The sequence below is a fragment of the Drosophila teissieri genome, chromosome X, assembly GCF_016746235.2.
Source record: "Drosophila teissieri strain GT53w chromosome X, Prin_Dtei_1.1, whole genome shotgun sequence".
Taxonomy (NCBI): Eukaryota; Metazoa; Arthropoda; class Insecta; order Diptera; family Drosophilidae; genus Drosophila; species Drosophila teissieri.
In genome coordinates this window covers 10,841,632-10,860,481 of record NC_053034.1, presented here as the reverse complement: position 1 = coordinate 10,860,481, position 18,850 = coordinate 10,841,632, and the positions used below count along the sequence as shown (strand labels likewise).

The window sequence follows — 18,850 nt, the reverse complement described above, 5'->3', positions numbered from 1 at the left end:
GTCTGTGGTGAATTTGTGCACATTTGGTATCTTCTTGGTATTTTTATAAGGCCCCCCAATTAACGGTGGGGGATTTTTTGGACATATTTCAACGGCCGCCGACGGTTGCAAACATAACGTTCGTGGATTTCGTGGGGAAAAGCGGTCTACTCGCGCGATCTTATTTTTTTAACGTGTTTGTGCTGTGTGTGTCTCTGTGTGTTTGGCGTGCGGCTAACTCTGTTGTTGTTGTCCAATTGTAGTTGTTGTTGGTAACAACGTGCGCGCCATTATTAACAGTAACTTAAAAGAATATCAATACTCCAAAAAACGGATATGAATACAAGCAAATTGTAAACCTGCCACCCAAAAAGGTTTGTTTAAGAATTCTAGTTAATTAGTTGGTAACATTTTGTTTCCTTTTCCCTTTTTCGTTTTTTTTTTTGGTAGCTCAGGGATACACACATACACAGCAGGGGTGTGTTTTCCTGCGTGCGGGTGTATGCGTGTTTGTTTGTGTGTTTTGAACCTGTCTCTTATTCTTGGCTAAAAATCAATAAAATAAAGCAAAAGTCGAAACAACAAAAACTGCAGGTCCTTTTTATCCATGTGAGTGGTGTGCGTGTGTGTGTGAGTGTTGGCAAAGGGTACTGCGATTCAGTGTTTTTTTCACTAAGTAAGCAGCTGCAATAACTAAATAAATAAAAAACCGTTAAACGAGGCTCACTTAGTTAGTCGAGCATGGCCAAAAAGCCCGAGTTGCCAATTGCCAATTAGAAGCCCAATTTGAAGTGCCCAATTGTTTTCGATTTTCGCATTCGTTCCTGAGCCACTAATCCCCACTAATTATTATCAATCTAAGATCCTTCATATTGTATATAAATCAGCATACTCCTGTAGTTTAGATAAAACTACAATTTTATAAACTTCTATAGTTAGTTAATCTTGACTTATCTGAAATTCCGAAAGTTTGTTAAATTCTGTATCTTTCCCAATGAAATTCCCACTATGAGTTATATCTGTGGTTTATATGAGGGTACAAAACAAGTGTGCAATCTAGTAAACTACTTCTATAGACAACTCCAATAATGATAAGAAATATTTGCAGCGACTAACTATCTAACTCAACGGTACATATATTGAACACCTAACACCGCACTCGTATTATCTATTAGCCGCTATCCACTGTAGTTGGCCGCTTTTTGGTGTTAAGTGATCTGTGATAAAGCGAGTTAACCCCGTAGAAAAACCGTCGAAACAATAATCACAAGACCCCATATTAATAGTAATGGCGATTTTATCTCTGCGCCCCGGTGTTTTGCTATTATTTTCTTTACAGTTAGCGAGCAGCTTACTGTTTTTTTATACTTATTTTTAATGCCTTTCTTAACTGGATTGGCAATTGCCTGGCTGTATATTAAATCATTTACACTTTGCCAGCTGCCATGCACTGATTCTGATACTCCACCATTCACCCATTCGCCGCTGTCTTTTGTTTACCTCTTTCTTTTGCTCTATATGTAGCATATTGTAGGTATATTCATTTTTATTGTTATCAATTGTGGCTTTATCTAATCGGAGGATTCCTATAGCTGCTAAATGACTCATACAGTCGAGCGATATTTTTGCCATATTTATATTTTATATATACAACTTGATATACATCAAGTCAAGTATCAAGTGCAGTTGAGCTGGCTATCAAGTCCAAGTGCAGTCTCAATTGGCTGATTAACATTTTCGCCGTTTCGCTGGACTCTACTGCCTACCTGCCTATATCTATGCCCCTCTCTTTCTACGCGGCTCTAGCCCTCTCTTTCGCCACGCTTGTCTATAGAACTTTAAGTCGTTAAACCAGTTTATGACTGGCCGGGCATAGAGGCCATACGTTAAGTAAGTAGAATCAACAGACTCTGAATCAGCTGCGGATCTTACGGCCATAGCTACTGTGGCTGTCTTGATTACCTGCAAAGACGCGGGAGTATTGGTGTTATGAGCCAGTTGAAACCCCTATATGTATAACTATGCCAAAGCTTAAGTTCATTTATCTCAGGATCTATATCACTTAGGGACATAAATTTTGGGATGCAAGTGGCTGTGCCTTCAAAGTTTGAACTTACTTTTAAAAATATATTTTCTGAGGAGTTGTGCCGTTAAGAGGTATCTTTAAGTCGTGGTTGTGCAGCAGAGCGTTCTTTATAGTCTTTTCTTTGTTACTATGTAGAGTTGAGAAAGAGCGGAAGAGAAAGGGGGCGGGGAAAGAAACGGGGTGAATTCAGTTTATATGGTCGGGGGAAGCGTGCCAGTGGATGCAACTTCCTCATATGTATGTGCGTTTAATGAGCGGCGGCCATAATCGCATCTTACCAAGTAAAATTTGAAATTAAAAATGAAAAATTAAATATTCCATTCCATTTCGTGGCGAGGCAGAGCGTTACATCCATTACTTGATGTCATCGAATTGGGTTTCGCCCGTTTTGGCCCTTTGATTCTGGGCCCTAACAAATTGCGATTGGTAAGCCAATAGTTCAATAGTTGAATACAGAAATCGTATTTGAATTTAGGCCAATGTCAGATCAGGAGGTGGGGGGTGTTGGAAATAATTGACCAGAAACAATAATCGGAAACATGATTAAACATTGAGTGATCAATGGGGCAAGTAAATTGCCGGCGGCGAGGATGGAAGCCTCACTTTGAGTCTCGAATTTCAAGTCTTCAACAGCTGCGCCCGATATTTACCTCTCTTGGGACTTGAGTTTCGTTTTTTTTTGTAGTTTTTTCGTTTTTATGCCAACCATTATTTGTTTAGTGGCATATATTTGTACGGTAGTTTACTTCACACTTCCTTATTGGCTCGACTTTGAACTTGCCATCTTCTCGAAGATCGTGGGCTTTTGACCTTCCCGGTTCTCTAGGATCGATCGCTTCAAGGTCGCCTGTTCACTTGTTCACCTGTTCGCCCGATGACCCAAATGCCGCACATATAATGGATGATTTCCACGCAACAAAACATATCTCACATCGGTGGAAAAGAAAAAAAAAACGAGAAATAATATAAACAACTTATACATTCAACGGATTGCAAATGCAGCCACAATGGTTGATAGTTTAGTCCATTGAACGCACAATGGGCTGAATGGAGCCTGAACAAATGTTTAGCTAATTTGAAAATTGTGTCAGCAATGGCAGCATCCAAATGCACGTGCCAAATGGCCAGAAATCAATTTGTATAATTCCCCAATAACACAGATTGACGTAAATAAAGCCTCAAAATAATACAAATGTTTTGAGGAATAGCCATAGAATTTGCAGTATCAAATTACGAATATTAGTTTGAGATTCTTGACATTCTGCCAGGGAAAATCTTTTGAAAACTGGTAAGCCACTATTATAATACTAAGCAATTTCCAATCGTAGTATTAATTTTTCAAATATTTTTTAACTTGTTGCATTTACTAGAACCAAAGTTAACAATTTTCTTGTAGTGGATGTATTTATACTTATTTGGGTTTCCTTTTTGTGGGAAGACAATGTCAATGACGATATCTTTCTGGTTTTCGCCCAACGATGACGAAGGCGATCGCAAATGACTTGTATTTCGGATGCCAAAAAATTTATGAACATCATTATGGGAACGGTGGTGCCTTGAAATGCAGATTTAGATGCAGATGCCGATGCCGATGCAGATGCGAATGCCGTTGCATTTGCAGTTAAAAAATTTCATTGTCGCCGCTTTATTCATATTTTTTTGCATATGTTTTTCATTGGATTTCATTTCCATATTTCTCACTACCTTTTGTGGATAGAGGAGACAACAATGGGATTTGGTGTCTTCATCGAGGGCCCTCTGTTATCGAATTTGCGGCATAAATTACACGCTTTGTCACCTCGATTCGATTACAAATTTATGCAAATCGCGCTTTAATCTATTTAACAGCCACGATCCATCGATGATGGCAATTCAAGTGCGAAACAAGTGGGTGGGTATACTACTACTACGAACTACTATACTAAATGGTAAATACTACTTAACTGTGATGTCATAGCCGCCGTCATAGCATTCCGGGCCAGTACAGTGGAGCATGGTTGCAGATAACAAAGGCTAATCGAAAGCACCGTTCACATGCAAAAATGCAACTATAAAATAGAGCGGGCATTTTACACAGAGCGAAATGCAGTTCGAGTTGGTAAAACGATAACTTCAATTATTTATATATTAATTATAGGAAAAATTCAAATGTCATAAATTGTTTGGATTTACAGAGTGCGTTTAAATATCAGTCTAATGTGTATAATTTTGTATTTATTTGGAAAATACTTCTTTAAGCATTTAAAAATGCATCAAAATGAGTTATTCACATGTTTTTCTGTTTCTGTGCAGCACAAATAATTAGCTCACATACGTTTTCCACTCTAAGCATTTAATGAGGCCTCTAAGCTATTGTCTGGCCCCTGGGCATCCCAAAGTCCCCACCAGCCCCCCTGGATGTTGTGTAATTTGTTGTTAAACTGTCAATTCAATTGACGTTACTCATACGACCCGTTGTGCAGCGGATGTTTAGCGCAGCGAGAGGCTCCCCATTTCCCCATTTCCCCTCCATTCCATTTTATTTTAGCATTTCGACTTCTATGACAATTTTCCCCTCGCCTCACTAATTTCTGGCTCAACAAAGGCGATTTTCGATTTGTAGGTCTGCAAATAAATGCGGAAAAGGTTTCGCAGCCTTCACTTTTGCCATGAATGAATGTTGCATAAGAGATTTTCAATTTCTGATTTTCACCGGCTTTAATCGGGCTGCTTAAGACCCCACTGTGATATTTTAATTTCGTTTTTCCAACGTCTCTTTGATGTTGTGCCATAAATTTCTCCATCTAAAAAGCCTGGAGCTCAGCCAAGAAAATTAAAAGAAAAATTCGACTAAATGTGTAACACACACGTAATCAATCTGGAAAAGTATATATGCATGTGTATTTGTTTAAAGTAATGGCAATGTTAAGACATCTTTATGGTAACGTTATCAATATGGAAAACTGTATATTTTGTATAAGTTTTCGTTACGCAAAGAGTTTCGAGTCACCCAACACCTCGAAATTTTCCCCCATTAAAATGCGTTCGCAAGCGGAACGAGTAATTGTCGCTCCAGCGACTTTTCTTTGATAAATGCCTCTGCACTTCTTTCTTTTCCGACCAAGTTTTTCATATTCTATTCTTTGGAAAGGGTAAAATACATCCTTGAAATGCCTGAGTACACTGCATTTCAGCAGTGATTAAAAAGGTCACTTAAAACTGTTTTCTTTGTCGCCGCGATGATGTAATTTGCAAATGTGTGAGACGGCGGAATTATTGTTACCTTCAGCAGTCGTTTTTAATATTTTTTAAATGGGTTTACTTGGTGACTCACAGGAAAACTGTCTTGGGATAAAAAAAACAAACTGGTACATGAATTCTTTAGTAACGGAAATGCCTGAGAATGTGTCATCTTTCGCCTAACAAGTCATGACAGATTATTTTCTATTTAACAGAAGGGAGAGGTCTTTTCCATGCATTGAAGATGAATCTCCGATGGGAAACTCTTCATTTTAGCTGCAGATACTAACGAGTTTCGTTACATTTCCTGTACCCTTTAGTAACAGTCATTCCCTCTTCATATCCGCATCGGAAACACCGAACACCGAACACTGAAAGGCGTTTACTGCATACGAGTAAAAGGCGCAGAAAAAACAGGAACTGCGCTGAGTTATCTTTACTCTAATGATCGGACTTTATGTTATATCGCCTCTCCTCCGCCAATTATCTACATATATATGTATATATATCGTATTTAAAATCATGTAACGCATTATGTCTGCATGATAGACATGAGATGGCAAATTGATTAAGCACAATTAATTGTAATTAATTACAAGGAGCCATCGCCATTATGTCACCCCGTCCAATCAATTTGCGAACGTCTTTTGTTCACCTTAAGTCTGTTACATTTCTCACACACAGAAAAGGGAAATGGAAATGGCTTTTTAAGAGATCCGATCCATATTATGTTTATTATTATAATGTTTATATTGTTGTTAATTTTGAGCATGCTGCCGTTTTGGGAAAGTGGCGCCGCCTGCTGGCCAAGTAGTGCAATTAGCCGAAAGTAAAAGTGGGCTGCACTGCGGGCAATCGGGGGTACATATAACGTATAACGTATAACATATATATATACAGAGCTATTGTCTGAAACGGTAGCGAGTGGAAAGGTTTTCCCCGATCCCATTTGAATGGTAGACATGTGGAGATGCAATGCTTTCGCATCGCTTTGCCTTGGTTTCGTTATATTATTTGTTAAATATATATATATATACCTCTATATATATAGGTAGATGTCTATGGATATATGTTGCCACATGTGAGGCTCGCGTGCAATCATCAATAACCAGATTTCAATGCCAAGACACCTCTTGCAGTCCCCGAAAGTCATTAACATTGGTCGAAATGAAAGTTTTCCCAGCGGACAAATAGTCACCTTGAGAACTCGGCACCGGAAGAAATAATTAAGCCTAGAATGAACATAGATGTCAGTTGAGAACGAATTAACTGAGTATGTGAATTTATCTATTAATTTTTTATGATAAACATCATAATTTGTTCAGGGTGTTCTTACTACCCAAATGTTTGGATGTTTCATAATTTTTCGACATGCTTACTTTGACCTTACAACAATTTAAGATTAAATCATTTTTAAACGGAATCAATATCAGCTTATACTTATATGGAAGTATTATTCTTTTCCCAAAAATGTATAAACATGCTAGTTTTAATATTTTGAGGCAGTTACGTGCTTTTTTCGCGATTCGAGTGATAGACTTGATATCAGAAAACCCCTGAAAAGGGTCGCCATGTAGAACGCAATATGAAATATGAAATGGGGAAATTCTGGGGAAGGTGGGCGAGGTGATATTGGGGGCTGGGTCGGCGTGACGTCAAAGTTTTTTGTTTGCCACTTTATACGTGCCATATACGTGATTTATTCGCGAATAGAACGCGGCGAGACACAGGCATTTGCATAATGGGTAATAGGTAATGGGTAAGATGGGGAGGTGGAGAGCAGGGGTGCGGGGAGCTCCCCCCCCCCAGAAACCACAATTATGCAATTTCCTGCCCGGCTCTAAGCACTTAATTATGGTTATTAAAAATTTGGCAAATAGTTTCTTCGCCTTTGTGCGCCCGATCATTTGCACATAGTTAGCTGGAAGCCAGACGCATGTGAAACATCGGAATTGGCCATATCATTATGGTTAGTAAATATATATATATATAATATATATGTATGTATATGCATGTTCAAATGTGGCGTGCCAGCTCTTAGCCAGATTTGCAAATCGGCAACGAGTTGAACGAACGATGGTAGCAACATTTTGACCATCATCATTCGAGAGATGACAAACTGGCAAATATTTAAGCAAATAGCGTGGTAAAAATTAAAGAAATGAAGAGAAAGGCAATATACACATAAACCACATTAAAAGATTAACACTCTTTAATAGCTTTAATGTCTTTATTTGTTTAAATAACTAATTGATTTTAATTACATTTGAATGTGCACTGTACAGTAAGTGTTCTGAATACCAGAATAAATTGGCTCTAAGACCAATGGGTATTAAATGCCAACGAAAGGTAAATAATAGATGGTATCAAATCGGTCAGTGAATGAGGTCAGTTATTGTTTATTCAGTTGGGGTTTTTAGTAAGCGATTACTCTACACTTGACCCATCAAACTAGTACCCATTATGAATTAATAATGGCGAGATAGCCAGGAAACCGGGTTAATATTTGCTGGTCAAACTCACCTTTTGAGGTCAAACCCCCTTTTGGGAGTTGGGTTAAATAGGTAAATAGTTTTGGCTGCACTTAGACGAAATCAATGCGATTAAATTCGAGTTGGCCCAGTCTCTCGGGCAACTTAACTGGCCTTATCAAGCACCGGGAATCGGTGTCAGCTAATCGCACCCACAACCCACGAACCGCTGACCCCAATAGAGGAGCACCACTTGGCCATTCCAACCACGTCGCCTGGAAATGGAAAACGAGACGACAACAGAACAGAAATGGAAATGAAAATGAAAAACAAACCTAGAAGCCGAAACCGAAACCAAAACAGAATAAGAAGCGCCACTCCAAACATGGTCAACGGAATTGGTTTGTCACTTTCTCGGCCAGAAGCAAAGAAACACGAACGCATCATATGGGTGCGCCCTTCACAAAAAAGTGCACAACAAAAGACAAGCGTTTATTGCTTAATTATTTAAACAAAGAATCAAAGGTAAACGTATAATGAAATTGTTATAAATTTAAAGGCATAAATCACCAAAGTGCACAGAGAGAGCAGTAAAATGAATTGAGTCAAATAATGTTATATGCATCGTATCCTAGTGACTTGCCCCCTGCTGTAGGGGTTCTGAACCCAACCCAGAGCAGTTTGCGTTACACTCGAGCACGTTCTTATCGCACTTAATTGCACCGCATTGCATAAGCACCGCGAACTCTTGGAGTGATACCAATACGTAAACCTAATCTCTGAATCTGACTCTGACTCAGCCCAGTGGGCTGTAATTATTAATTATAATTAGGCAAAGCCAAGGCAGCTCTTGCTTTGATTAGCCAAAAGCGGAAAACAAAAACCAAAAAACTGAGTCAAATTACACCACAGTTCAAGGGATAGGGGTTGGCGGAGGGGGTGGGTATCTGGCTAAGATATCTGGCTAAGATCGGTGGGTTTACCCAGCCGGATCGGCAGTGGAGCGCATCTGAGTGTGTCCAAGTCAAGCGGGGCATCCAAAACAGAGCAAAGATCTCAAGATCCGAGGAATCTAGATATTGTCCTTGAAGTCAGCCAACCAACTTAATCAGCTTGGCAATTTGAATCAAATAACGACAAGTCGTTTTGAAAACAATATTAATGTATATGTATATCTTAGCTACGTACCTTTAAGTAATATCGATTTTTATCTAAGACAGTTATTCATTCAATCACTTGATTTACTTGCAGTTGCAACTGAAGCGCAAGAAGGAAGCCCATTAATATATCGAAAATAAGGAAAACTCCAGCCGCACTGAGGAAATCAAAGTAGGAGCAACTACAACTGTGAGTACCGTTAGAAAAATGGGGGAAATTGGTGGAAATTTGGAGGGGGGTGGGGGCAAGGGAAACAGCCAACAACAATCTGCAAATCATATGCAGAGCGTCGAGCGTCACTCGCATATGGGAATGAGATTTCAGATTTTTGTGACCATATCCGGTTGCCAGTCGGCAGCAGAGTCATCAGAGTCGGCAGTTGCAATTGCAATTGCAGCTTCCAGCAAAACAATAGCAAAAACCCAAAGACGAAAGATGAAAGACGAAATGCGGAGCGAACTGAAAACGCAACTTGGTCTTTGAGGGCCCATGGAAATCGCATCTTGGCATTCGCCATTGTTGATATGGGGATTTTTTTCATTTTTTTTTTGGGGTTGGGATACATACATATGTGGGGGAAGTTGCGTAAAACGATGATATATTCACTGCAGATCGGGCGATAGCATCGGTCGAAAGATGATGTGGAAATCAGAAGGGTCAAACTTGAAATCAAAATGTTTCCATAAGTATGGCTTATTCGAGGCTTTTGAGGGTGTTTTCTAATCAAGCAAATGATTGTTCTAAATAATGGTAAATAATACATAAATTATAACAATTTTTACAAATACGCAACAAGTTTGACCAAATTGTTTGGCCTCAAGGAGGAACAGCTTAAAAGGCTACTCTGTGATGTGAATTCAAATTAAGTCAAGTGATGTTTGAATTATGGCCAGTGTTGTATAATCATTCATTTATATATGCATGCTTCTGTGCGCGTATATATGTGTTGTTTAGATATATCCAGTGTTATATAATCTTTTTATACCTACATATATATAATATATATAGTATATAGTATTGCATAATTAATTTAAGTGTTGTTTGAATAAGTTTAGATACACCCAGTGTTGTGTAATTTGCTGTTAAACTGAAGTGTGCGGTGCCATCGCTACCAGCTGTGAAAGTGGAAACCCTAAACTTATATTCTACTAATAGAATTGCCAATTGCCCACAAATCTCAAGTAAGCGGTGCGTCCTGTCAAATCGAATGTCATTGGGATTTGTGTGAAGTCATATTCAGTTTCGTATACCTCCCGAGCACGATTACACATACTAACGTTTGAACGTAAAATTCCAATCAAAATGCCACACAAAAAATTTCCTAGAATGTCACAGGCGCAGCTCAAACGTTTGATTAAATCACAAAATCAGAATTTAGAAAAGGCCGCGTGTATTTTAGAGCCACCGAAGATTATACAGCAACCACTATTGGGCCAGACCATAATGCCATCGAACTCTGCTTACGCCAAGAAGCAGCGCAAGACTGCGACTCGTCCAAATCCTGGAGCTGGACGAGCTGGCAAGGTGCCGATGCAGGTGCTCGTGGAGCACGTGGAGCAGGATGACCATGTGAAACAGGTGAAGCAACGAGAAAAGCGAGTACCTTTAGCGAGTACACCCCATGACGCAGCACTTTTCGTAGAATCCAACTATGCAGGTCCTTTACAATCAGCAGCCACCATCCATGCAGATGCTTTACAATCGGCAAGAAACAACCAAGCCGGAGACTCCCAATCCGCAGCAGGAAGTGGTTTCCAGCAATGTCCATGCCAGGCAGCCGATCCAGCAGCAGCATGCCAGCGAACTGGCCAAGGAGCAAGACGGCTCCACCTCACTGAACGGTGCCAAAGAGTCCAAAGAGCCCAAGGAGGACTCGTCTGGCTATCAAACCGGATGGTACTGGCAGTCTGGCAATGCTACGGGTGAAAAGCAGGAGTTGTCGGGCATCGGCAGCTCATCCTCGGCCTCGTTCAATTGGCCCAGTCAAGGGGATAAAAGCCAGGGAACTAGCGAAACTAGTTCTCCATCCGATCCATTCAGTATGCAGAATCTGAAGAAGATTGCCCGCGATTTCTTCTCCTATCCGGAGTATCATCCGCCGGAGACTGGCGCGGACGACAGCGAAGCCACGGAAGCTGAAGCCATGAATGCGGGTGCATTGAATCTGTCGAACGATAACTTCTCTATTTCAGAACCCGCGAAGGCGAAATCCCAGCCGGTGGTGGGCAACTCTGCAGAGGGAGACTCTGTCGCGGATGCCAAGAGGTTGGGACATGCTAAGTTACCTGCGGATGAAACGATGCGTCGACAGCAGGAGATGCCCTTGGAGGAGGCCTTCATGACCATAATCCGAAATCTTCGCGATAATAATTCCGCCAATATGCAGCTGGATTCGACTGCATATTCCCCGAGCAACCCTTATGGTGGCTACCACCAATCGCAGCCAGGTTATGGCTATGATTCCAATTCCCATTTCAACGGTCAATCGATGATGTCCATGCCATCGGCTTACAGCCGTCCTAGGACCTATAACCAATTTCAACGTGCTCAAGTGCCGAATTTCAATCAATCGCAATCGAGTAACGAAACATATCAGGCGCAGCAGTCTTGCTGGCCGGTCTACATTCCGGAATATGTTTCGCAATTTATGTTTGGTGGGCCACTGGACTCAGGTGCCAGTGCCACTCAGTCAAGTCACGGCAACATGATGTGAAGAATCCGGTGGGAAATCGGGAATAGTGTAGCATTCAACATTTATTCAAGATCATTCGAAGAAAATTGTTAATGTAAATCAAGAACCACTTGCATACTCCCAGTCATCTCATTTTGCATCTATGTTATTAATAAACATTTGTAATGTTACAAATATTTTCCATATATTTGTAAACTACACTTTTCCAACAAAATCCACTGCTCTCATATTTGTTCTCAACTAGAATGAACGCAACTGCGATATCTATAATACATATGTATATAGAAATGCCAACGAATTTCACTTTTTATCCAACGCAGTCGAAGAAAGTGAAAAATATGCGAAAAAAGTGAGGAAAAAAGTCGAGCAGCTTACCAACAATTGAAATGAGGGAAAAAATCAACTAGTCAGCATCGATTGTTTGGCGGACAGTTTGGTTTTCTAATATTACCAAACGAATGCCAACAAAAGGCTTTTTTTTTTTTGGCCAAGTCAAAGAAGAAATCAAATAACATGAGTTGTAGAAATAAGAGCTGTCATCTGTGTGATTTCCTCCCATTGTGTTTAGAATTTCGGTTCAAATTCATTATCTAATCAAAGATATTGATAACACCTGCGAAAATGCACTCAACTCATTAAGTAAATCAATCAATCAATCAATTAATCGTATATCTTATCAATTACTTACACTTATTGCTTTATATTCACTTGTATTAGCCCAGACATATCAATTCACTTGTTGAAGAAAGCGTGTTGGTCATTGAACGCGATAAATTATTCAAGTAGTTGGATATCAAAATCATTAGCTTAAATGCTATAGGTAATTAAGATATGCAGGCGTATTTATTTACATTTCTTTATAATTACTCATTAACTGTTTGCGTTTATTGCGCAATCTTGAACTGAAAGAAAAAGACATAAGTAAATTAAAATGTTTAGCATATGAAGCGGTATCTATATTAATTAGTAGTGCACAAATACATAAAATCTAAACACTGGGGGCGAGTTGTCCATTGTTTTGCAGTTGCGACACGCACGTTACTGGGTGGTGACCCCGATCTGGAGGCATTTGGCTCGTCGTATGCTGGGCGCATGAAAATTAAATTTCACTTTGTTCTGCGAAGTGGGGGAGCCGGAGCCTTCACTTTCGATTTGCATACCAAAAATTTAGTTATTTGTTAAATAAGTGGGTAGACTGTTTCTCAGACAAAGAAAGCCCACAGTTTCGTGGTAAAAAAAAAGTAGTGAAATGCTGGAAAATTGCAGGGACAATCAGTTAAATGGCTTTCGACTGTGCGGAAAGTAACAATTGTTTGTTAATTTCAATAAATATATATTTATTTACCCACAATGGCCGGCACTCAAAACAAAATTGCATGAGCTCACCATTTATTCGGATTTGCTTAAATCCTAAAATAGTCAAGTTCTCACATTATATGTAATTGAAATCCCACACTAATCAATTCGACGAACTTTGATTTGCAATTCCATGGCCATTACATTTAGAATTCCGATTTTTAGCTTAAATTTGTGCTTAAATTAATTGCGATTTTTATAGGTAATCACAGTTCTCGGGGCTCTGAAGTAATAATCAGTGGCTGGAATTCCAGCTGCAGCTTTTGCGTGCCACGAGTAGAAAGTGAGCGTGAACTTTCCCACCCGCTTTTCCAGCGCCGCCTACCGCCCCTTTTTAGCCCCGCCCCCTTGCATATAATTATTGCACTTTGCCTTTTCAATTTCGCCGTTGTCGTCTGCACTTGAAGGCCACCTTGTTTTTATTTTCTTTAATTTCTGTTGTGTTCTCCGCCGTTGAGGTGTTGATTTTTCCTCGCAAACGGGCATTTTTCCTTTGTTGTCAGCTTTGTCAAGACTATAAAATCATTGAATATTGCGTTTAATTTTAGACCAAATACAAATGTTGTTGTATATGGTAAACTCATATTAATAAATAATAAATGATGTCGAACTGGTGCTATTATAAATTCAAGATGCTGTATTGAATCTATTCAGGGAATCTAGTCAAGCGACTTGATTCGGTTTTAAACACGCTTAACAAGCACTTAAATTATGACTGCGAATGTCGATTAAAACTTAAATATGCATTTTATGGCAAAGGGGAAAAGAGTATCGGCTGAAACGAGACAAGGCAAATATGTGTGTTTCCCTTGGTGTTTTCTTTGCGGCAGGGCTTAATTGCAATGTGGAGGCACTTGCTCCAGTTTTGCGGGCATATGAAAGTGCATTTGGTTTTCCTCCGACGTTTCCATTGCTCGCCTCTGCCTTTGTGGTATTATGAAATGGTCTGCACACAGGGCCCAGGGCCTTGAGTCCGATTCGAATAGGCGGCCCATAGACATACAGCCCATAATACAGCCAAGTTCAAATAAAATAGTAACTAAAAAACAAATTTAAAAAACTTATAATACACAAGTAGATATTCAATTTCATAAACAACATTAAAACCGTAGTTTATTGAGTTTTTACATTTGCTTTTATCAAACGAAAAGAACCTAGTGCGTCATTAAACTAGTGACGAACGCACCTTGAACATACTATCGTATTCTCTGTTATTTTACATTTGACCAAATAAATAGGCTCCTTTTTACCTAATTGTTAGATATTAAAATGAAAAAAATTGATTAGAATATTTAATTGGTATTTAGTGGCATGAAAACTGTTTATTTTATTGCACCGAACTGTAAGTGAGTTGCATCTCTTTTTTTCGCCCGCTGCTGGGCAAATTGTTTAACGATGCTGATGAGATGAGATTTGCATAGCATTCCAAACCACACCATTCCATACCTCACCATACCATACCATACCATACCATACCATATGTACATGCCCCGCAGCTTGGAAGCTGAAGCTCAGTGTGGTATGGATGTCATTCGTTATGGTTCGCAGAACTTCTCCAGTTGCCTGCCTGGCTTTGTTTACTATAAATCCGGCGGGCTTTAAACAATTGCTGTTTTGTTTTATGGCCCCTCGAATTACCATGGAGCATAAAACATGGAGCAGGCGGCCAAATGATTTTTGTGACCTTTAACGCACGTTGCGATACCATCATGTCAGCCATGTTCATAGTTCAAATCTTGCCGTGTGCCATGTGGCGTATGCGTAATGTTGCAGGTGCACTTTCATCGGCCGTCAGCATTTCTAGATACTCACCACATATCTTATCTCGGGCGGAGAGCACAGCTCAAACAAGTCCATTAACCCAAATAAATGGGTATAATAAGTTTAACAAATTCTCACTTCGCGTTTATTTTTGTTTTTTCTGTTTAGCACAAGCAAATGTACGTGCCTCACAAATGCGAATTAGGCCGGGCTTCAAATTGTGGTTTTCGACTCTCTTGGAATTGCCAAAAGTTTGTGTATAACAGCAACCAAAACAATATAAAAAGAAGAGAAAACATTAACAACAAAAACACAACAGCTACCACTAAATTTCGTATTTTCACAGCCGCCCAAAATTGGAATGCTAATTTTTTTCATTGTCAAGTAACTGGTATTTATTTTGGGGTATACTCGACATTTCTGATGCAAATGTGTTTTGACCTTATTTTCGTTTTTATATGTTCATTTAAAATGTAATACATGTATCAGGAAATATTAATTTGTTACATTTTTTTGTTTTGTTAATTTTCACTGAGCATCGCAGCTTCGAACCCAATTCGTTGGCAGTTTCCAGGCTTTATTTGTACTGCCAGTTGGCCAGAACAAAGCGGCAAAACAATTAAGAGCAAGCACGAGAGGCTCGAAGTGGTTGGCCCATACAGTCAGAGCCATTTAAGACGGTTACATCTTGTTTTTTTTTTTGTTTTATGTTTTCTGGCGTGGGCATAAACTCGAAATGGAATTAACAAACAGAAACAAGGGATGGGCTGGCTGAAAATACCCATTCGAAGATGCGACTGAAGATGGCCTTTGTTTACAACACACAAGTCGTCGACCTTCAGTGGGTGGGTGTGCACCATAAATATTATTAAATAGCATTAAAAAACAATTATTGATGGTTATGTCCAGTTATGTCCAAATTTAACTTCATTTCTTCCGAAGGAAGTTAATATCGAACTCGCAAATATCCTAATTGGCAAGTCTGAAGGGATTGTTCTTGTTTTTTTTCCTGTGTAGGCGGGATGATATTGGGGGCACCCAGAAATGCCCAAAAATGGCATCTCCTCCGGGGCGACAGGCGACTGGCGACTAAACCCGTTTCTCAGAATATGAAACGTATTTCGAAAACGCGAAAACGCGATTTCGATGACTTCATCGAGCTTCACACACTTAATGCCAATTGTTTCCCTCAAAGCCGAACCACTGACTCATCCTCACCCACTCTTTCTCCCCATCTCTTCCAGCGTTTGGGAGCAGTCGTCGCAAGATCACAGAACGGGACGCATCATGACTTTCTACTGGTGGTCACACTGGTTCTGGATAACCCTGATCCTGGGTGGTAAGTAGCATCTATTACTATTGATTTTTCATATATTTGAATTCAATTTGCTTGTTTTCTTTTGCAGTTAACTTGCTGTCCAGCCATGTCCACACATATCCTAGCCAGGAGGCGGAGTCACTGACCTCCAGTCCGCATACCCAATCCCAAACCCCATCCCAAACGCAGCCCGTGCGCACCACCAAGCTCTACCAAACGACGGTGACCCAGACGTGGGGCCCAGCCACCCAGAGCAACATCATGGACCTAACCCACCGACCCACCACCAGCCGGCCGGTGGTGACCCCCAGTTATGGTGCTGGCCCCGAACTGGCCCAGGTCGCTGACGTTGACCAGGCGGTGGAGCTGCAGGAGGAGCAGGAGGTGGTGGAGGAGGAGGAGCTGCCGCTCAACGATCGTGAGCAGGAGCAGGATGAGATCTCTGACCAGGAGCGGGAGGAGGATGAGACAGATTCAGATCCAGATGCGGATGCGGATATCGAGGACGCTGTAGCAAACGAGGAGCTGGCGCAATTCGAGTTCAAGCGATCGGCGGATTTTACCTCCGACCAGTTGAATAACTTTACGAATTTTAGCAGTAGCACTAGGTAAGTTAGCCAAAAAAATTATATATGAATGATTATATGATTATAACTAATTGTAAATTGTAAATATTTCCCTTTAGTACAAATGGCAGCAGCAGCAGTAGCACCACCACAAAACCTGTTGCAATCAGCAGCAGTAGTCCGGCCACCACAACAACCAGCACCGCGAAAGCGTTGGCCACATCGCCGGCAGCTGCAACAACACCAAGGGCCGGAGGCAGTGCATCCTCATCCACGCCCGCTGGCTCCGCGGCAACGCCATCCACGCCCAAGATCCACACCGAGTGGTTGTCCGATGAGCTGCTGGCGGGTGCGACTGGTGGCGTGGGGTCAGGGGTCACGGCCGAGGGCGAAAAGGCGCCGTTCACCCTGGAAAATGCCAACAAGGAGGACGAACTTAGGCGTGCCGAAAGCGAGCATAGATCGCGAAAATCGAAGGTTCTATCCGCGGAGTATAAGCACATCAATCGCTACATCAATTTCTCTGGCGACACCAAGAGTCTTCTGACCAGATCCGCCTCCGCGGCGCCCAGCGTTGCGGGGGGTGTTACGGGATCAGGGTTCTACGACGGAGGCGTCGGCGACGAGGGCAACATCTCATCCGAGGCACTGGCCATTCAGGTGGGTGACACAGTTAATTAACTTTCTTAAACTTCCTTAAGGTAACATGCATTTTTTTCTATTTGCAGCGCACGTATTTCCTGGATGCAGGTGCCATTTCGGCGATTTGCTTCACTGTCTTCGGCGTTTGCTGCACAGTGGGCACCATTGGGATCGTCCTGTATCGCCGTCGGTATCTGAACAAGCCGCAGGCTCTCAGCGAACCGGACTCGAGTGTCTATATCGATGATAGCACCATGCGGGTGAGTGTAAGGATTCGTTGACCAATTGCCAGTGGCGCCCGAATGTCCTATGCACTAAATATTTCTCCCTTTTCGGTTTTGCAGGACAATTCGGATGAGATGTACAGCCTGGACAACGACTCGTTTCTCAATTCGCTGGAGGCGATGACAATACAGAACTACTGGACGGATACGGTCAAACATACAAAGCTTTAATTTCCGGCCTTCCCCATTGGAAGTACCGCCCCTCCCCCCCTGTCTCTATCATTTATTGTACGTTTTTGGTTCGATTTCGATTACGATTCTGTTTCGTTTCGTTTCGCTCTTAAAATGAAATTCCATTCCTGATTTGACAACCAGACATCATAATCATTAAGTAGCGTAGTTATTAAGCGCGTGTATGTATTTACTAATGTTAGGCAACCAAACGAGCAACTAGTTTAAGCCCAAAACTACCAAAATTATGTTTAGTGTACGTGTAGATCCTAAGTGCGCAATGTTTTTGTTGGTCTTGGCTGTTAGTTAAAGCCTTCCCCCCCTAACAACATTCCCACTGACCCGATCCCCGCTCTCTTTGAATAAACCCCATTTTACTCGTATCTGTTAGTTAATTATTAATTATTAAACCTTATTTATATTGTTGACTATTTTATCGCCCTTCCCAATCCAAGTCTAATTTTAGAAATCACTATTTATTAAGTTTCCAACTTTGTGTCCAACAATTAAATGCAATCATTCCTTCCAGTTTAGCCTATAGAGCAACTTTACACTGTAATTAATGTATTTAAAGCGAAGCAAGCAAATAACAATTAAAAGAGAACATCATACATACACATACACACCGGTATTGCTAGAATTTTTGAGAAAATAAACAGTGTCTAATTTCTGAATTAGTACATTAGGTTTTCGATGGGTAAACAGAACTTGCAGTTCAAATTTAAATTGCTTTAAGAATCTTGAATATTCGGATAACGAATTATTATCACTGAAATTCTGGCAAGGCTGCATGAAATTGTTTCAATATACACGAATATATAAAATGAATTATAAGCTAACGAAGAGCAAGAAAAACTGTTTACTGCCACACAATCCTTGTCAATTTTGCTCATCGAACTTTTATACACCACTTGTACTTGTACTATCCGTTCGAATGTTGCAAATATTAAACGAAAAACAAAACCCAGAATATAGTACATTAATCATTAAATGCTAAACTGATATAATTCGAAAAAATGTTATTAATTGGCGTGGCCAGACTGTTGGGAAATTCTGCGTGCAAGTAGTGTTGGGAAAGTGGATGCTTCTAACGGTGAGGTACCAGTTAACGCGTACCTAGGAAGAGGTACAAACTTTTGTGGTATGT

At 40.6% G+C, this 18,850-nt stretch overlaps 2 protein-coding genes and 1 long non-coding RNA gene across 4 annotated transcripts; 2 read left to right on the top strand and 1 right to left on the bottom strand.

The window, feature by feature from the left end:
* Positions 1–130: 130 nt before the first annotated feature.
* LOC122624463 (uncharacterized protein DDB_G0271670) lies at positions 131–18,659 on the top strand. Of its 2 annotated transcripts, none has more exons than XM_043804010.1 (7): positions 131–353; positions 9,007–9,102; positions 15,967–16,061; positions 16,129–16,648; positions 16,726–17,266; positions 17,335–17,508; positions 17,593–18,659. In XM_043804010.1, exons 3-7 carry the CDS (start codon positions 16,010–16,012, stop codon positions 17,701–17,703), a joined length of 1,398 nt encoding a protein of 465 aa, XP_043659945.1. In that variant the 5' UTR covers positions 131–353; positions 9,007–9,102; positions 15,967–16,009; the 3' UTR covers positions 17,704–18,659. The 2 variants fall into 2 exon arrangements, with proteins under 2 accessions (XP_043659945.1, XP_043659944.1); XM_043804009.1 differs by having other exon boundaries at positions 17,335–17,514; positions 17,593–18,656.
* On the top strand, positions 10,132–11,819 carry LOC122624464. Its single transcript, XM_043804011.1, has 2 exons — positions 10,132–10,491; positions 10,556–11,819. The coding sequence occupies exons 1-2, from the start codon at positions 10,216–10,218 to the stop codon at positions 11,624–11,626; spliced, it is 1,347 nt and encodes a 448-aa protein (XP_043659946.1). The 5' UTR covers positions 10,132–10,215; the 3' UTR covers positions 11,627–11,819.
* Positions 12,532–13,009, bottom strand: LOC122624465. Its single transcript, XR_006326471.1, has 2 exons — positions 12,951–13,009; positions 12,532–12,857 (listed from the first exon to the last, which is right to left on the bottom strand). It is a non-coding gene; the product is annotated as an uncharacterized LOC122624465 (long non-coding RNA).
* Positions 18,660–18,850: the final 191 nt, after the last annotated feature.

What these genes read in the sequence shown, in the direction of transcription:
- LOC122624464 (XM_043804011.1), top strand. Translation starts at nt 10,216, where the DNA reads ATGCCACACAAAAAATTTCCTAGAATGTCACAGGCGCAGCTCAAACGT. An exon ending in AGGATGACCATGTGAAACAG is followed by an intron (nt 10,492 to 10,555) that starts GTGAAGCAACGA and finishes CACTTTTCGTAG; the next exon opens with AATCCAACTATGCAGGTCCT.
- LOC122624463 (XM_043804009.1), top strand. Translation starts at nt 16,010, where the DNA reads ATGACTTTCTACTGGTGGTCACACTGGTTCTGGATAACCCTGATCCTG. An exon ending in CCGAGGCACTGGCCATTCAG is followed by an intron (nt 17,267 to 17,334) that starts GTGGGTGACACA and finishes TTCTATTTGCAG; the next exon opens with CGCACGTATTTCCTGGATGC. An exon ending in ATAGCACCATGCGGGTGAGT is followed by an intron (nt 17,515 to 17,592) that starts GTAAGGATTCGT and finishes TCGGTTTTGCAG; the next exon opens with GACAATTCGGATGAGATGTA.